Source organism: Gekko japonicus, unplaced genomic scaffold, assembly GCF_001447785.1.
Source record: "Gekko japonicus isolate JY-2015 unplaced genomic scaffold, Gekko_japonicus_V1.1 scaffold885, whole genome shotgun sequence".
In the NCBI taxonomy this organism is placed as follows: domain Eukaryota; kingdom Metazoa; phylum Chordata; class Lepidosauria; order Squamata; family Gekkonidae; genus Gekko; species Gekko japonicus.
In genome coordinates, this window is record NW_015167564.1 from 199392 (window position 1) to 218691 (window position 19300).

Consider the following 19300-nt stretch of genomic DNA (forward strand, 5'->3'; position numbering starts at 1 on the left):
AATTGAAACTGTTAAGGGTTTTTTTATTCCTTGGCTCAATCAACAACTTAAAGAGGCACTGCAACCAAGAAATCAGGAGAATGAGATTAGAACTAGAAAAGATCCTTCAGTGCAAGGATGCGTTGCTGGCGTCCAAGATCAAGATTTGAAGGTGCTTTGGAGACTTCAGGTTGTCCTAAATACAGCTGCCAGGCTTCTGACGGGAAGATCTTCGCATATACAGCCTGTCTCAAAGCAGCTGCATTGGCTGCCTATTGGTTTCCAGATCAAATTCAAGGTGTTGGTTTTAACCTTTAAAGCCCTACGTGGTCTGGGACCGTCATACCTGAGGGGCTGCCTCTCCCTTCGCAACCCCCTCGGCTGCTGTGGTCGTCATCTCATGACTACTGGTGCTGCTGGGCCCTCGAGTCACACACTTGGTGTCCAACAGGGCAAGGGCTTTTTCAGTTGTAGCTCCATCCTAGTGCAATGCCCTCTTAGATTAGGGTCTCTCTAGATTCCGCAGGGCCTGTAAGGCTGAGCTTTCCTGTCAGGTCTTCCCTGGTTAAGTGTATTTTTTGGGGCTTAATGCTGGATCCACCACTATTGGTCGTAAATTGTTTGCTTTTTATACTCTGTATTTTATACTGTTTTACTATATTTATTACCTCCGTTTTTATAGTACTGTGAACTGCTCTGAGCCCCACTTTGTTGGGAAGGGCCGGTATATAAATTGAAATATAAATAAAGATAATTCATACTGTAGTATTACCCATGTATGGGTCAACTATATATGGGTGTGAAAGTTGGACCATAAAGAAAGCCGACAGGAAGTAAGTTGATTCATCTGAAATATGGTGTTGGAGGAGTTTTACAGACTGCCAAAAAGACAAATCGGCGGGTTCTAGATCAAATCAAGCCTGAACTCTTCCTAGGAGCTAAATCATACTTTAGGGGCTATCATACTTTGGTCACATTATGAGAGGACAAGTGTCACTGAAAAAGACAAGGCTAGGAAAAGTTGAGACCAACAGGAAAAGAGATGGATTGACTCAGTAAAAGCAGCCATGGCCTCCAGTTTGCAAGACTTGCGCGAAGCTGTTAGCTATAGCATGTTTTGGAGGTCATTCATTCGTAGGTTGCCATAAGTTGGAGGTGTCTTGACACACACACAACTTTCATGAAACAATGCCCCATTGTCCTTGCATTTGGGCCCATGAACTCCATGCATCTAAGCAAAGGTACCATTTATAACTTACTGCTGGTCCCACAGGTCCTCTTGCCCCTGGCTCGCCCTGTTGTCAAAGACAAAAGTGAATAAATACATATCACTAGTTAATTTGTTTGGATGACTAGGAGCCACTGCTGCTAGAAGAGATGATAGTTAAGGTTTTTCATGCCCTTGCAATTAATATTTAAAATACAGAAGTCCTAATTTGGAGAATACCATCTAACTGGTCCTAGAAAATACTGTATGACTGATTCCCCCAACGTGCCACCCGTGTCGGTACCATGGTATCTACTGACTGGCATCCTGGCACCCACTCCCTTCTCCTCCACAGCGTTTCTTCCTCTACTTCACAAAAACTGAGGAGACATCGTCTTTGCATCTTCAGGAACAGATGCCTCCATTGTAGGAGGATGCTTAGCTTGCAACCTTCTTTGCAAGTGCCTCAGCACCCCATGGCAGTCATTTTTGTGTTGGCACACACTCCCCACCCTCAGTACAACAAAAGTGGAGTCCAGTGAGGGCACATTTAAGACCAACAAAGGTTTATTCAAGGTATGAGCTTTTGTGTGCACGCTCACTTTGTCAAATGGATCAAATTCTACGTATTTGATCAAGCGTGCGTGCACACGAAAGACCTTTGATGGTCTTAAAGGTGCCACTGGACTCTAAATTTGTTGTACCGCTGCAGACCAACACGGCTGACCAACTGGATCTATCCCCATCCTCAGAATTCAGACCTAGAGAAGACCTAGAAATTCAGTGGTAGGCCTCCCACAGTTCACCAAAAGAAAGGAAACCTTAGGTGCAAGAAGAACAAATTGCTCAGGAGAGGAGTCCTTATTCCTTCTTTCTCTTTAAGAAGGGCTCTGTCCTGAACTTGGAGAGTGCTGGAGGAAATCCTTCTAACTTCCCAAGGCAGAAGAACAAACCTGGATAAGAACTCTTTAAATGAAGGCAAAATATCTTTATTTCTACCTTTTCTCCCTTTGCCTGAGCTGCTATGACAGTTCCATCAGGGCCAATTATAACGCCTGGCTCTCCTTTTTCACCCTGTCCAAATGATAAAAGCCAAGAATGAAGGAAGAATTCTGATCAAAACTTAATCACTTTACAACAATTTCAGTATAGTTCTACAGCAAAGCTGTTAGGAGCAACAAGCTAGTACAATTATCCCGATGAAGGAATTACAAACTGGGCTGAATTTCCCATTGGTTCATGAATCAGACAATGGGACATACTGGCCAGCAGCAAGTTCCATGACCACTAGGACATCTTTCCAGACTCTAAGGTTGTAGAAGCATCTACTGGACCCTCAGTGTGGCTCTTGCAGTTCGTTTGTACATGGAATAGGGTTGTCAGGCCCATCTTTGTCCCAAGTGAGGGACTTTGGTGGGGGGGGTTCCCCGAGGAGCCGGGGTGTCCCCAACATGATGACATCACATATAGGGACTTCCTGGCTCCAAGCCCCACCCCCGCGGGGACGGTCCCACCGGCTGTGTGCACTTAAAGGGGTCCGCCCAATCTCCGAGAGGCATTGCCATTCGGAGATCGGGCGCACGGGGCCTTGTCCCACCGGCTGCGAGCATTTAAGGGGGTCCATTTAAGTGCCCGCAGCTGGAGGGCCCCGCCTGCCCAATCTCTGAGAGGCAATGCCGCTCGGAGATCGGGCGCGCGGCCTGCAGCCACCCCTCTCTTAAGAGAGAAGGGAGAGAGGTGGCTACAGGCGTTGGGGCTTTCACCACTGGCCAGATGGCCAGGCGGTGATAGAACCTCCCGAAAAGCGGGTAACCCCCACCAAACCAGGGGGTCTGGCAACCCTAACATAGAACAGACCGCAAAAAGAAGAAACTGTGAGGTAACTGCGCTAGAAAATTCTCTGAAAGAAATTCTCTGAAAGAATGTTCCTAGGGCAAAATGCTTGTATAATGCCTTATACAAGCATTTTGCCCTAGGAACATTCTTTCAGAGAATTTCTTGCAACTAAGTTATGAGAATTGGTGAATAATAATGAAATTTTTGATACCTACTTGTTGAAATGACAGACCAAGAGTCGCTGCTTTCATCCACTTTCGGAAGAATAGTATCGAAACGATAGAACATTCCGGAAACCATCGTCACACCATTTTCAACTGCCTTGTGCATTTATATGTTTTTGTACACATTTTTGTATATATTTTGTGATTGTTTATTGAAATATTTTCTAGCGCAGTTACCTCACAGTTTCTTCTTTTTGCGGTCTGTTCTGTGACTGTGACCATCATTTTTGAGCCACAAACCCTAACACAGAAGCCAACCCACACTCGAATGGACCAAAGAGGTTAGCAGTATAGTGCCTGGAATAGCCTTAAATGTCCTCTTTTCTAGTTCCTTTGACAATGGCAAGGTGTCTGTTAACTTCTACAAGGGAGATAGGAAAAGGCTGTTTCCATATAAGGGTCTGTTAGAAACTCCTTCCTATTTTTGTTTCTAAAAGCAGGTCTCAGTTTCTAAATGAAGACATAAGTACTAAGCCTCCTGAGAACATTCTGAACAAAAGAAAATGAAAATGTGGGAAATACTACATGAAGCTTATTTTTTACTCTGTATGTTTCACTGAGCTTCATGAGAACATATTTTTCTTCTCTACTGAAAGTCTTGATCCCAGAAGGGCTGGCCCTTCTCCAGCCTCGATCAATGGACCAATCAACTACAATTCTTCTAACCAGGAGAATGATTGCTGACAGTATTAAAGATCTAGGGAAGAATGAAATGGCATCCCTAATTAGTCACTGCATGACTGAAGGTGTTCAAGAAAACAGTATTTCAATTACGGAAAAGGAACTAATTGACCAATAATAGTCAATTAAAGGGTTTCAGTTTGTTTCTTTCTGCTTTTTTCCTCAGCATTCCTGATGCCATCTAGTCACACCCTTTGCCCTCTGAAGCAAGCAAAACATCCTACACAGGGATGCAACCAGAGAACTTAAGATCCTGTCCTGAACTCGTTTTTTCTTCCCCACCTCCTTTTTTAACATCCAGCCTGAAGAAGAATTCTGGAGATCTCAAAAACCTTACACACTGTGTCGCATTATTTGGGTTGGTCTTAATAAAAAGGTATTACTTGGCTCATGTTTTGCAGTAAGTCTAGGAGAGCTTAAGGGAAATGATTAATATTTTCTTGCCTTCAGTCCTGGAGTCCCTTGAAGACCTGGTGATCCTGTGTCGCCCTTTGGTCCAACTGGTCCCTGCAGAGACAACCATGGTGGAATTAATCCAATGACAACACTGTGGCCTGTGCCCCAGTATCAGAGCTTCAAGCTTTGGGAATTTTCAGTGGCAGAGCTAAATGGAGCAATCCCCTCCTCTGTGGGCTTTTTGCTAACTTCAGGCCCCTCCCATATGCAGCCATTAAAGTCTCCTGTAGGTCAAGAGGCCACTCCTTTTCTTTGATCTTCTCACCCTGGTTTAAAACGGACAGTGAATAAGGCCAGGCAAAGCATTCACCAGGGAACAACTATCTTCTTGCTTTAGGAAAGAGTATTGTGGGAAAAGTTGGGGAAATTCTGCTTTAAAAATATAAAACTTATTTCCTTTTAAAGAAATGGTTTTTTTAACCTGTTGGAGATCTAAAAACTGTTGGGTCAGCTAGTTAGAGCACTTTGCCCATAAGTACTTGCTCGTTGTAGTCGATGAATGGATGGCTTAATGTGGTTTGGATTTCCCCCCTTATATTATTATAATACAAAAGACTTTGCTGGCAAATAGTGGGATGACTATTAGAAAAAGCTTTGGTGTGGTAGAAAATCCTGGATAAAACCCATTTAGTAAGTTGCCTTATCTGAACATTCTTGAGTACTTAGCTATTGAAATTGCTGCATGGCAGGAACGGTGTGCACAGTTCTCTGCTTGCAGCAACACTGAGGGACAGACTAGATGTGTCGGCATCCTCATGGCCACGAGGACACTGCTGCCATTTTAAAGTCACCAAAAAACTCTTGAGGGACCAAACCTGATTAGGTCCACAGTGTTCCAAGCCCGCCCCCCAGCCACCACCTGCCTTTTCAAGTTCTGAAACAGCTGTGGGGGTTGATTGTTTCAGCACTGAATAAGGTGCAGAGACTGGGAAGAGCCTCAGGCTGTCGTGCTGCGGGTCCTGATCAAGATCCTTGTGGACATGAGGATGCGGTCATGTCTAGTTTGGCCCTGAGAAAGTAAACCAATGCACACATCCTACTTCCAGGCTTGTTTCTTTCATTCTCTGGAGTTGTTGTGCCCAACTTTGCCAATAAAAATAAGCAACAAAAACAACAAAAATCCTCCATGCCAAGCTAGTACCTTTCTGTTAGGGATCTCTGGGCATTACAGGATCCATTAGGATCTCTGGCCAGAACAGCACTAGGAGGGAAAGCCCCTGGCTGAGGCTTGGAGCAGCATCCCCCCACTTCTTGTTGAGCTGTACAACTATGTAACATATATTAATTCAATCAAATGGTATTTTTCAGAGCTGAGTTGCGAATCTGCAATAATACGCATTTCTGAAGGGAAAAACAAAATGGATTGGATCTCCTCTAAAAATTGTACAGCCTTTAAATGGCCTTTTGGCTGGTTGCCTGTGGCTAGTTACAGTTTCCTCCAAATGAGCGGACAGGAATGTTTTACAATTTTGTTAAAAAAATACCAGACTATGTTGGCCATCAGACTAGTAACAAAGCAAAAAGAGTTAGTAACCTCTGCAGACTTTTTATAAAGATGATCTAAACACCTAGTCCCAGTAGTAGTATATGGCTGCAAGAGTTGGACCATAAGGAAGGCCGAGCGCCGAAGAATAGATTCTTTTGAATTATGGTGCTGGGGAAGACTCTTGAGAGTCCCCTGGACTGCAAGGAGATTGAATCAGTCAATCCTAAAAGAAATCAACCCTGTTCTCTGGAAGGCCAGAGACTGAAGCTGAAGCTCAACTACTTTGGCCACCAAATGAGAAGGGAGCACTCACTGGAGAAGACCCTGATGCTGGGAAAGATTGAAGGTCAAAGAAGACAGGGACGGCAAAAGATGAGATGGTTAGACAGTGTCATAGATGCAATGAACATGAAATTGAGCAAACTCCAGAGGACGACAGAAGACAGGAGGGTCTGGTGTGATATGGTCCATGGGGTCATGAACAGTCAGACTCGACTGTGAGACTCAACAACAACAACAAACAACGACCATTTTCTTCTTGCTTTCAAAAGAGTTTCTTGGTATTTATTACCAGGACACCAAATTCCTTCACAACCTTTCCTAATTCCCAGCAGTGAACTGCAGAGTTTTACAGCAGAGCAGCCTTTCTCAGCATGAACATCAAGCCTCTAAGACTGGCAATGTTAGTTCAACAATACTTACTGGGAAACCAGCATGCCCTTGTTTGCCCTGCAAGACAAAAACAGGTCATAGCTTCAGAAAATATTATTTGTGAGAATTATCAATTACCGGGGGGGGAGGTGTTCTTAAATGCAGTATGGACATTAATGGTTTTCTTAATTATTTGACAAGAGACCATTCTTACCAGCAAGAAATAAACAGCATGCTTACCAGACAGCTAAAACTCACGGTCAGGTACATTGTGACTCTTCCCTGTCCTGGCTGACCACCGGTTTACACACACAGCCACTCACATGGTTGCCTAAGAGCTAAATCAGCCCCAGGCAACCCACTCTGACAAGGGTCGCCAACCTCCAGGTGAGGTCTCCAAAATTACAACTGATCTCCAGACAGCACAGACCAGTTCTCCTGGAGGAAACGGTCACTCTGGAGGGTGGACTCTGTGGCCTTGCACCCTGCTGAGGCCCCTCCCCTCCCCAAGCCCCGCCCTCCCCAGTCTCCGCCCCAAAATCTCCACGAATTTCCCAACCCAGAGTCTTACCTCTCGCTCCTTAAAAAATAAACCTTTTGCACATGCTCCTCCCAGCAAGCTTCCTGTGCTCGGTAGTACAGGTATGATCTGGTTTGGTTTACAAATGCCACTGGCGGCCACTCTCATCTGACCGGGGAACAGCGGTTGCTGCAGAATCAGCACCCTAACCCTCACCTCTGTCCGTGTGAGTCTGATAGATATCTATTCTGCCTGTCTGAACTACCTGAGGAAGAGTCATTTGAAATTGGTACAAACTGTGAGATGTTCTGTGCATGTGAAGATACTGCTGTTATTTCTTTCTTCGGGAGAAACAGCTTGTGGGCAAAGGTCACTTGGGCTCCCAGAAGAGGGGAAGGGGAAGACAAATCATTCCCCCCCCCTGGGGGCTACACGCCACAGCAGCCTTTGATGCATCCGGAGACATTTCTGGCCCTAAAAAAGGCTTAACTGAGAACCAAACGAGACATTGGAGGGGGGGGGGATCCAAAAGATGTCTAAGGCAGAGATGTTGGGGTCAAGTTTTTAAAAACAAGACTACAGCCCATGATGTGGAGGAGCTAAACCCTGCTTTCCTCCAATTCATTTCACTATACACAGTCACGTGGGTTTTCTAGGAAAACTAGAATCAGAAACATTTCTGGAAAATTATGCCCTAAATAGAGCATCATCTGGTTTACCGTGTTAAAAAAAATGGTAAAAGTACCCCATGTTACTTTTACTCCCAAGAGCAACAAATACTTGAGGGGGGGGGGAACAAAGATCAAGAGCGATGGCTGTCATATTCAAACAAATGCAAAGCTTTAGGTGGAAATGATTTTACTGGAAAAATACTTGGAAAATTTAAAGACAATATAGCACATATTTCCCTTAAACTGAGTTCAAATTTAAGGGGGTGTTATGTACTGAGCCTAAACCTTTCCTCTAGATGTACCTAGAATGGGCAGAGCTTGCTTCTTTAGAACAATAGCTCAGCTGGATCCAGGAACTAACCAATCGATAAGCAGTGTAATGTAAATAGCCTATCACTGGGAGTGGGTGGGTGTGTTGGGCGTGGTATTTTGCATGCTTTATAAGCAGGGCTCCAGCCCTGCTAGTTTGTCTTGTAGTTTGCTGAAATCACTGAATAAACCCGAGCTGATCACTGCAATGCGTCTAGAACCCAGGATTTAATGGGGGGGGGATCAGAAAGGTTCTGGAAATGATTGACACACTAATTGCAGCACACTCAAAGAACTGTGCATGAGATGCTGTGGCAGTAATCATCCACTCATCTATTTCAGAAGAATTTAACTCTTGCCCATTGATGCCATCTATTTGGATTGTGACCACCGCTCAGGGGGGAGCAGCTTCAGTCTCCCCCTCACATACCAATTTCCTGACCTGAAATGGCACTTGGGGGTACTGTATTTGCCCCACTGTGCTCTGCACTAGAGTTGCCAACCTCCAGGTGGGGCCTGGAGATCTCCTGCTTATACAACAGACCTCCAGCTGACACAGAGCAGCTCCCCTGGAGAAAATGGCTGCTTTGAAGGGTGGACTGTAGGACATGGTACTATGCTGAGGCCCCACCCTCTCCTGGATCCACCCACAAAGACTCCAGGTATTTTCCAGCCCACGCATGGTAACCCTAGTCTGCACACGTTTCCCATCAGTGCACAGGTAGCCCCCCAATGGGACAACTCACCAATCGGGCAAATAGAACCCCCAAAGTCTTTTCATATGAGGAAAACAACATAGGGGGAGGTCTCAAACTCCCTCATGCCATAACCTCAACTTGAATTGGGGCCCTGTGTACTTGAGAAACAAGTTCCCTCACACCCGATATGTGACAACGTCACTCAAATTATGATAGTCATCAGATATGCTATCATTTGTCAGTTTTTTATATTCTCGATTTTTACATATAATTGTAGATTACTTACTTCTGGGCCTAGGACACTAGACAAGCTTCTCTAAAAAATAAAATCATATGTTAAAAATGTGACCTTTGTTTTCTTTTTTCATAGTCTTTGGCAGAGCATTTTAAAGCAACAAACAAAATGCTGATTCAAGCCGTACATTCTTTCCATTGAACTTCGATGTGTTATCCTTTTTAGAGCCGGTACCAAACTAGAAACCTCAAGCAACAAATCTCTCTACTAGAGAAACTAGATGGGCCACAGGCAACCGATCACGGTCTGCCAGCCTATTTCTGACGGATGACTTTAAGGCCTCCTGGTTATTGGAGTCTTGCACTGAATGCTAGACTTAGACACACAATTATTTGATTTGACCCCGGCTTAAGAGAGCATATGCAGGATCTCCTGTCACATATCCCAGCTATGCCATAACTGTTAAAAGATCCTGAGTATGCATCTCTTGCTTTTTAAATTTAAAAGGACAACAGTGGACAATTGTAAGACCTTGCAAGGTTTAACAATAGTGCCATCCTATGCAGAATTACCTCTTCTTAAGTCTATTATCTTCAATGGGTTTACAAAGGTATAACTCTGCTTAGGATGGCACTATATGTCACCTATAGTGCTTTATACAATAATCTCTATCAAGGCATTTAACTGAAGTCATCTATATGTATATGATCCTAAATGTATTAATTTTCTCTACCAAGTGAGATTTAAAATAGCCAGCTGATCCTGCAGTATCAATGGCTTGCTAGCTGTAACTATTTAGAATAAAATAATCTCTTTAGAACTAACAGCAAATATTCTAGCCAATATCCCTGGAGCAAAAATGGCTGCATTTTAAAAATGCAAATTAAGGAGGTCGCATGATTCCTGAGCACGGGGAAACACAGAGAGATCCTTACATCGTCCCTGGAGGCAGTGTAGGTATCTTGTCCGGGAGGGCCGGGGGGCCCAGGGGGGCCGGGCAATCCCACTCCAGCTCGACCTCGTTCACCCTCAAAAGCAAAAGTAGTGGACAGTTTTAGAGTTTTCAGTTCTAGGCCTTCTTGACTGCATGCATTTTGGCCAGCGTGTTTTTGAAGCTCTGAAAAATGTGTGCATGAGGAGAAAAGCTCTGATTTTAACAAGATTTTGAAATTATGAAGTGTGCCAAACTAGATTTCTCTGAAATGTTAAAAAGTACAATAAATCATGTCTATCCACTAACCCCAATCTCCTATTAAGACTAGATTAAAATTTTACACAAACCACTACCATCGTCTGGAGAACTCAACGGGGAATAGCCAATGAAATACATTTCACTATGGGCACCTTCCTGCCCGGCAGCTCTCTCCGTTTTCCATAGGAAGCCCCTCTTGCGTGGAGACTCCTTCGGCCCCAGAGATAACAGACCATGGTAGCCGTTGAAACAAAGGTAGAGATGCACATGCTTGGAAACTGGGGGAGTTGTGGAATTTGTTAGATTACTTTATTTGCACAAGGGTACGTTGCCTAACACTAGATTAAAAATAAAGTCTCTGGCTGCGGTCACACGGGCAGGAAAATGCGGGGGGGGGGGAAGTGTGGCTGTTTGCCCCGGGGCTAAATAACGTGCAGTTGTGCAAGCAGACCTACCGTGGAGGTCCCGTGGTAGGGGGGAGGTGCCGATCACTCCACAGTCCTGCGGCGCGGCAAAGAAGCGGGGTGTGGGGCAAACGGGGTTGTTGTGTTTTTTTAAAACTGAAGTGTGCGCATGCTCCATTAGGTGCTTGTGTGCATCCGTGGAGACTTGGGGGGGGGCTTTTTGCGAGGGGACATGGGCGGGTGCCGGAACTACCACCGGAAACGCGATCAGACGCCTGCCCTTGCCCCGCGGTTTCCGGAAACTAGTACCTCCGAGGTACTAGTTTTTTACCGCACATCTTCGGCGGGAAGCCTTGGGTTTGCCACGGGAGCTCTACACTTCTCAGATGTGGCAGTGTGATCGCTCCCAGAAAATCCGCCTATCTTCTGTCTCTGCAGCATGGCTAATGCTCCGTGTGACCGCAGCCGCTGTTTGGCAACTGGAATCCACATTTTTAAAGTAACCCACAAACTAGCAGTTTCTCCTTAAATCCAGAAAGGTACTTACTTTATCCCCTGAGTCTCCTTTGTCACCTTTCACCCCCTAAAAGGAGAAGCACAAGGAGATGAGCACATTATCAGAAAGGAAATACTTTGAAGAACAGAGTCTGGTGATGCAGAAGACAACCAGCATGATCCAGCAGACCGGGGGGGGAGGGGCCTGGACTGAGTTCCAGGAGTCCTGTGCTGAACTCTGACAATAGTCATGGACTCACTGGATGGCTTCGGGTGAACTACCATGACCCAGTTTGTCCTCCAGTAAATGAGGAATCTTTCTATTTAGGGATGAATGCAATCAATACTGTAAGATCACCCTCTAATGCTGAAGAGATCTGCTGCTTCCCTTGGCCTTGCTGCAGACTCTGAGAAAAGGAAAACAGCAACCGCCAAAGCCTCTACAGGGATGGGGGAAAGGACCAGACAGCACCCTTCTTCAGTGCCTCTGCAACTGCCAAACAGAACCTGAAACCAGATAAGGAGAGGCTTTGCCGAAGAAGAAAGATCAGCGTCTCCAGCATCTCTTCTCTGCGCGTGTCCTTTTCCCTTGGCTTAGCCACTGACCCAATGAAGAAGGAAAAGAAACAGCAGCAGGCAGAACATCTACGGGGCTGGAGAGGAGAAGCCCTAAGGCCTCCCCTCCCCCAGCCGATTTACAGGATTTCACTCTAAATGGCTCTTATCATCAAAAGTGCCGGCTGGCTGAAAGGAATTCTATAAATACAGCAGATAAATAATCATGATGTGCACTGAAAGCTATAAATAATAATAGTTACACATATCCAAGCATCATAATCAGATAAACAAAGTAACACTGCTATTCTCTGTCAAGTGTATGCAGGCAAAAACCATACATGTGAGGGGAGGAGAGAATGCCAGGGAGTCCAAATGAATAAAGGCTTTGTTTTAATTACCAAATGCGAATTTTCTGCAGTACTTTTCTACTACAGCAATATATGCACACAAGTCATTCCAGGAAGACCTTAATTTCTCTGATCCAAGGACCAGAACCTTTTGAAAAGAATTTTTAAGAACAAATACAAATTTCCATACAAATGTTAGTAAATCTCCTGAAATGAGAACCTCAGAAGAGTCACTGCACTGAACCCGATGCTCACCTGTGGCCCCGGGAAACCCTCTAGTCCAGGCCGACCATCCAGTCCTGCCAATCCTGGTTCTCCCTGGAATCGACATGGAATAGTGCAAATGCCATTCAGTGACCCAGTTCAATTCCCATTCATAATTATTTTAATAATACAGATGAAGCATTCCTTAAAAGTGTGAACATATTTCTCAAGCTGTGTGACACAGACTTACCTTTTCTCCTTTCTCTCCTGGCACACCAGAACTGCCAGTGTCCCCCTGAAAGTTTTTTTTAAAGAAATAAATCTTCATAAGATTTATAAAAATGTAAATTTTTTGTTCTATAAAATTTGCATTTCCACCCACCTCTCCTGTCACTCCTATCCTTTTTGTGGTTTAGAGATACATCAGTGTCAGTGAGGTAGCATCTGTGACACTGTGTTGTTTGGTCTGTATTTAGTACATAACGTCACTGGACCACAACAACAGGCATTCATGTTTTGGGGTCAATAACCACGTTTAATGACAGCCACATCACATGAGAGGGATAACCTCATCTTGGTGTCATAATACATCCACCTTGCCCTTTTCTCTAGCTAACCTCTCTCTGCCCACATCTGGCATGACAGATGTGCAAAACCCTGAACTGCTGGGCCAGTGCAATGGCAATCTGATGTAACCAGAAGGCTTTGTTGTGATGCCACGGCTCATAACACACGGCACTGGCGTTCTACCCTCTGCATTTTATTTTTACCTACTTTCTTGCATTGTAAAGTGGACTAATCAAATTGGCCTATTGGGGAAAATATACTAATCTACATAAGATAATCATGAAAACAAAATATGTATTACAGAGGGAAGGGAGTTCAGATCAGCAAAAGAAATCGACTGACATCAGCATGGGTTATCCTGTCTTAATGCAATTCAAGCCATATTTGTACCAGACAACACACAATTGAAACACTTCCTGACCTTGAGCCCTGGAAGTCCCGGTGGCCCCTGAAGAAGAAGAAGAAGATGGAGAAGTCATTAACCAGTTTCTACCAGATGTCATGAGATCATGGCCCCTTCAGACTTAGTTATACCTATCTTGAGAGTATTAGCATTACTTAATGTTGTATCCTGTATGAAATATTCTACTCAGTTTGTTATCTACAGACAAGGCCTGTCTTTTGAGTTTCACACTCCACTGTTGACTATGAAGAAAATGATATTCCGTGGCCTCAGCATCTCCTGGTCTGCTTTCGCTTCTTCAAGAGTGGCAGCAGCAGAGCAGGGCAGAGTTCTCCAATAGGAAGCAGCGACAGGAGAAAAGTCTTGTGCTGCCACCGGGATAGATACTGGCTCTAGGTCAAGCACCTGCCAAGAAGCTGTAATGGCACTTCCAGCCAGGGATCAGCATAACTTTCTCCAGGCTGCGTTCCATTATCACCAGTGGTAGCAGAGACCATGTCACATGAACTGTTAACATGAAAGGATAAACACTTCATCCACATAGACATTTAACTGAGCTGCAGTCCAATCCTAGGCATATTTATCCAAATGCAAGTCCCACTGCATTCACTAGTTCCTTCTTCCAAGTAAGCGTGCTCATCAGACTTCAGTCGTAGAGAAAGAAAAGGGATGAGTTACCTGCGGCCCTTCTGGTCCACGTGCTCCAGGGACAGCAGAAACAAATGGCAGTCCTGAGCCCTCCATATCGTCCTAAGTAGTAACAGATGGCCTTAGTCTACAGACAGACTCATGCAGATATGTGTCAGGACAGAAAACACACTACGCATGCACCTAGCAGACACGCGCCTTGATATTAGGCAACCACAGAAGAAAGCCCATTGGTGATGACTTGTTTGTCACAAAGAGGATAAACTAAAAGAGCTTCACAATTATTACTGTTACTTCCTGTGAATTAAAAAAAACCAAAATTCTTCCTTTCACCATTTTGATCTTTGCCCCCATCTACTTCCCTCTATCGCCTCCCCATTTTTTAATTTTAGACTTATTTTTCTCTGTAAATCACCACACATGTTGAATGCTCTATACATAATTACAATAATTGCAGAAGACTAACTATTCGTGTTTTTCAGCATTCAGAGTTTGCACCCCTGAGTCCTATTCCAGACCACTCATCAAGGCCTGTCAACTGAGTACAAAACAGCCCCTAAAGTGCAAGCCATAAATGGCTACTTTTACAATGCTAATCTGTGTCATGCCCACCATGCCACCCGACCCAGTGGACCCTGATCCCGAGGACTCTGCATCTTCCTCCTCCAAGGAAGAGCTCCCTGCACCCCTGGATGTAAGTTTTGCAGAGGATGAACACCGACTGCCAGAAGGGTTCACACCTGGAGCCGCTCCTGCTGAGCGAGCACCAGCTCCATACCCCCTGCTTCCCCTCCACCTGTAGCTTGTTTACGAGACCAAAGGAGATGGGATTTGACAACCAAGCGTAGAGAAGCACGCATGTGTGGGAGAAGTACTCTGAGTCCAGAGTATTAACTGGAGCCAGGACTCATTAATCAGCCAGTAATTAATGACACAGGGAACGGGCTTTTAAGGAAGCCCTCTTCACTATCCACCTTGTGCTGGCAACTGATCGCATGATTACATCCCAGCACCTCTGACTTTGCATCTGGTTTCCTGACTACCTGTTTGACTCCCTCGGCTATTTTGGACTACGGACTGCATGACATTGTCTTCTGGCTCCTCGACCCTGGAATTTGTAACCGGACTCTGGACAATGGCTTTACACCTCTAACTACGAAGCTCCGGTAACCCTGAACCTCTGCAAGTAATTTGATATCTTGGACTGTGTTTGTTTTCTCTGCCTCTCTGGTGCCCTGAACTCTGTCTGTGTTTACTGGATACTCCGTGCCTTGCCCGCCTGCCAGGGCAATTGTGACAATCTGCACTTTTGAGGTGGCTGGTGGCTGTCCCTCCACTGGACCCATGCCAAAGTCCATCTCAGACTCACAATTCCAGGTGCGAAGCCTGGCCCAGGTGGACCAGGAGGTCCAGGCGGTCCTCGGGGACCCATGGGCCCTGGAAGTCCTGCCAGGCCAGTTTCCCCTGGTGCTCCGGGCAACCCTGCATCTCCTCTGCTGCCCTGGAGTGGAAAAAGGAGAAAGGAATTTGAATAGAAGGAAGAGCAGGAACACAGCAGATAACGTAAGAATAGCCACAGATGAGCATGTCAGAATCTTAAAACAAAACTGGCAGATGTGCAAGTGCATTGTCTTGAGCCTCAGGATTTCACGCTCAGCCCATGTTAAAAATGCAAGCATATCATAAATGCATATTTGTGTGAATAAATGTAAGAAAGTAAGCAATGTGAGCCTCCTAGTAGAACACTACATGCAATACTTGCAGAACAAATTATTGCAATGCTGCCTTTTCATGTATAGTTGTATGCATGTCATCCCCAAACTGCATATATTCCTCGTTTTTACTCTGTAGTCTAATGTTCATATCAGTTGCAGTGTAATTATACTACATGTGTAACTACACAAAGCAAGCATGTAAATGTTGAATTTTCTTCACTGTCAGAATGTATGTAATAGAAAGAAAACAGGCTATGATTTAAGAACAACACATCTTTCAGAAAACTCAAGCCACAACCCAAAATATTGGCATGTATCCACCCACCCACAGACTTTGTGGAGCAGGACTTTCCCCCTATTATGACAACCTACTAACCCCCACCCATTCCTGCAGGCTAGCACATCATCAGGAATAGCACTGGGTACAAATAAGGGGTCTCCCTATGAAGAGAGGAATCGTTGCCCTCATTTGCAAATGGAAATCCTGTTCCATCAGAGGAACTGTGTGGTTGGACACATGCTTATCTGAAATGTTTTTGTGCCTGCACAAAATGAAATAATAGTAAAAGTTAGTTCTAAAGATCAAAGGAACACAAACATGCTTTATTTCTTGTACGTCTCACATCATACCTTAACTGAATAAACAGAATGAAGTGTTCTGCTTAAGCAGATGAGCTTTTCCAGCTTCTTTATTAAAAATTATATCCTTAATCTGTTGGTTTTTTAAAAACCTATTACCACTGAATCAGCGAGACCTGAGAAAATATTAGAACATAACAAACAGGGGACCCAGAAGGACTTGCAGCAGCATCTCATTTTCCCTTCCCCTCTATTTAAGAACATAAGAGAAGCCAATGTTGGATCAGGCCAATGGCCCATCTAGGTTGTGGAGAGGCACCTGGCTGCACTGGACGAATACAAATCCCCTGGGCCAGATGGTGTGCACCCACGAGTGCTCAAAGAACTTTCTAATGAACTTGCAGAGCCTCTGTCCATCATCTTCAAGGCCTCCTGGAGGACTGGGGATGTGCCACAAGATTGGAGAAGAGCGAATGTTATCCCAATCTTTAAGAAAGGGAAGAAGGATGACCCGGGAAACTACAGGCCGGTCAGTCTGACTTCTGTTGCTGGGAAGATATTAGAGCAGATTTTAAAGGGATCAATCTGTAAGCATCTGAAGGACCACTTAGTGATCCGGGGAAGTCAGCATGGTTTCGTCCCCAACAGATCTTGTCAGACCAACCTGATTTCCTTCTTTGATTGTGTGACGAGCTTACTGGATCATGGGAACTCTGTTGCTAAGGTTCCCCAAGACATTCTGATGGGAAAACTGGAAGACTGTGGACTGGACTATAGGACAGTTCGGTGGATAGGGAACTGGTTAGAGGACCGCACCCAAAGAGTGGTGGTCAATGGCGTTTCATAAGACTGGAGGGAGGTGTCCAGCGGGGTGCCGCAGGGCTCTGTTTTGGGCCCGGTACTTTTCAATATTTTTATCAATGATCTGGATGAAGAGGTAGAAGGGCTACTCATAAAATTTGGGAGGAGTAGCAAACACCCAAGAAGGTAGGGTTAAAATTCAACAAGGCCTGAATACTCTGGAGAAGTGGGCAGTTGCGAACAGGATGCAATTCAACAAAGATAAATTCAACAAAGATAAATTATATCTGGGCCACAAAAATGTCAAGCACAAATACCGGATGGGGGATATGTTTCTAGGGAGCAGTGTATGCGAAAGAGATCTTGGGGTAAGAGTGGACTATAAACTAAATATGAGCAGTCAGTGTGATGCAATGGCAAAAAAAGCTAATCCAGTCTTGGGTTGTATTAAAAGGGCCATAGTATCGAAATCACAGGAGGTCATAGCCCCCTCGGTATACTGCCTTGGTCAGGCTGCACTTGGAGTCCTGTGTGCAGTTCTGGAGGCCTCACTTCAAAAAGGATGTGGGCAAAATCGAGAGGGTGCAGAAGAGAGTGACGAAGATGATCCGGGGTCTGGAGACTGAGCCCTACAAGGAAAGACTGAGGGTCTTGAGAATGTTTAGTCTGGAGAAGAGGAGATTGAGGGGGGACATGATTGCTCTCTTTAAATATTTGAAAGGCTGTCATTTGGAGGAGGGTAAGGAGCTGTTCCAGTTGGCAGCAGAGGATAAGACCCGAAGCACCGGGTTTAAGTTACATGCAGAAAGGTATCGGCTGGATATTAGGAAAAACTTTTTCACGGTCAGAGTGGTTCAAAGGTGGAATCAGCTGCCTAGGGAGGTGGTGAGCTCCCCTTCACCGACAGCTTTCGTGAAGAGGCTGAATGGATATTTGTCAGAGATGCTTTAGGCTGGTCCTGCATTGGGCAGGGGGGTTGGCCTAGAGGGTCAGTATGACCCCTTCCAACCCTTCTATGGTTCTATGATTCTAACCTTGTGTTGTGGTGACAGGGGCTGCCAAAGCAACGTTTTCAAAAATCTGTGCAGCCAATCAAATTTCCAACGGCCAATCAGAAGCCTTGCTAGGCAGAAGCCCTACCTGGCCCCGCCCACTTTTAAAAAATACTTGGTGGGCACCAGGAAAGGTGCCGGTGGGTGGTACGTGCCCACGGGCCCCATGTTGGGGATCTCTTAATAGATCAATACAGTGAATGTATTGCAAAATCCTGGATGTTGGTTCACTGCACAGGCTAAAGCCTCAGAAATGGATACTGTTGCAAAGTTAGAAGCAAAGGATGATGAGCTACTGCACCTTGGGTCCGGGTGCTCCTGGAAGGCCTAGTTCTCCTGGGTCTCCCTGGAAACAGAGAAGGGGGAAAAATCACATAGAGAGCTTCACACAGCAAATCCCAAGCCAGAGACAGCTTAGCAGGCTGACCCTAAAGACTCGGCGACTCTGGCCTTTCTTCTAAGGAATGTGCACAGAAGGGATACATACGGCTGCTCCATTGGCCCCAGGCTGGGCAGGGATGCCATCTCTTCCAGGAGAACCAGGAGGTCCCTGGAAAACATTAGAAAAGAAAAGTGCCTCTTGTCTGTGAAAAATACTAAATGTTACGTGAACTGGAGAAAAACACACTTTACAGCTGCTTTCCCTTAAAAGCAGCTCTGGCAGGGAGCATAACAGTTTATCCAACTGCCAGGTCTCTACTTCAAACCATCTCCCTTAAACTGCTTCCCCCACCCCCCCCTCGGGTTCTAAAGTGTGTTTGCATGAGAGGAAAAGTGTCTAGAACTCTGCAGGAGGAGTGAGAAACTGGGGGGGGGTCTCAACAGCGTCCCCTTCCAAGGAAAAGCAGCCATTGGATTTTTGATACAGACATGCATTCAGTGTGTGGTTTTGCTCTGTTACACACACCATTTTTTAAGATTGTCATTAACTACAAGACCCGTGGATTACTCTACCATACTAAAGCACTATTCGCGTTATTATATCTTGCAATCACTTTAGGAGTATTCTTTTCGTTTCTGGTGGAGCTCGCTGGCAGATATATTGGCATGTTTGCCACATTGATTTGAAGCAGGGCTGAAGGTCCGATTTTCCTATCTTCACAAGCCTGCCTCTTTTCATCCATTGGTCAAAGACACATTCCTGGTTGCAGTCAGAAGATGTGATCAATGTAACACTGTGGGCCAGCCACAGGACATGCTCTCACTGCAATAGCCTTTCTGGTCTGACAGCAGCTGACAAAAAACATTTCTTTAGCGCACATGTATATCTGAAATGCTGATCGCTGAACACAGAACCAACGATGTGGGGGGGGGGGCCCGGGCAGGATCCGGAGACATGGTCACATGATATGGTCTTCAGTTGTTTCTCCCGGCACGAGCCC

At 45.2% G+C, this 19300-nt stretch overlaps 1 protein-coding gene across 1 annotated transcript in view; it reads right to left on the reverse strand.

Annotated features, from left to right (window-relative positions):
* Window positions 1-19300, reverse strand: part of COL18A1 (collagen, type XVIII, alpha 1) — a 152329-nt gene that overhangs the window by 39184 nt on the left and 93845 nt on the right. The window contains exons 14-27 of the mRNA XM_015413811.1: window positions 18406-18468; window positions 18220-18264; window positions 15141-15272; window positions 13802-13873; window positions 13142-13168; window positions 12404-12448; window positions 12205-12267; window positions 11097-11132; window positions 9889-9981; window positions 9005-9034; window positions 6572-6598; window positions 4372-4434; window positions 2186-2260; window positions 1239-1274 (exon numbers count right to left, since the gene is read on the reverse strand). Of these exons, the coding sequence (XP_015269297.1) occupies window positions 1239-1274; window positions 2186-2260; window positions 4372-4434; window positions 6572-6598; window positions 9005-9034; window positions 9889-9981; window positions 11097-11132; window positions 12205-12267; window positions 12404-12448; window positions 13142-13168; window positions 13802-13873; window positions 15141-15272; window positions 18220-18264; window positions 18406-18468 (807 nt within the window). The remainder of the gene's footprint in view (window positions 1-1238; window positions 1275-2185; window positions 2261-4371; window positions 4435-6571; window positions 6599-9004; window positions 9035-9888; window positions 9982-11096; window positions 11133-12204; window positions 12268-12403; window positions 12449-13141; window positions 13169-13801; window positions 13874-15140; window positions 15273-18219; window positions 18265-18405; window positions 18469-19300) is intronic.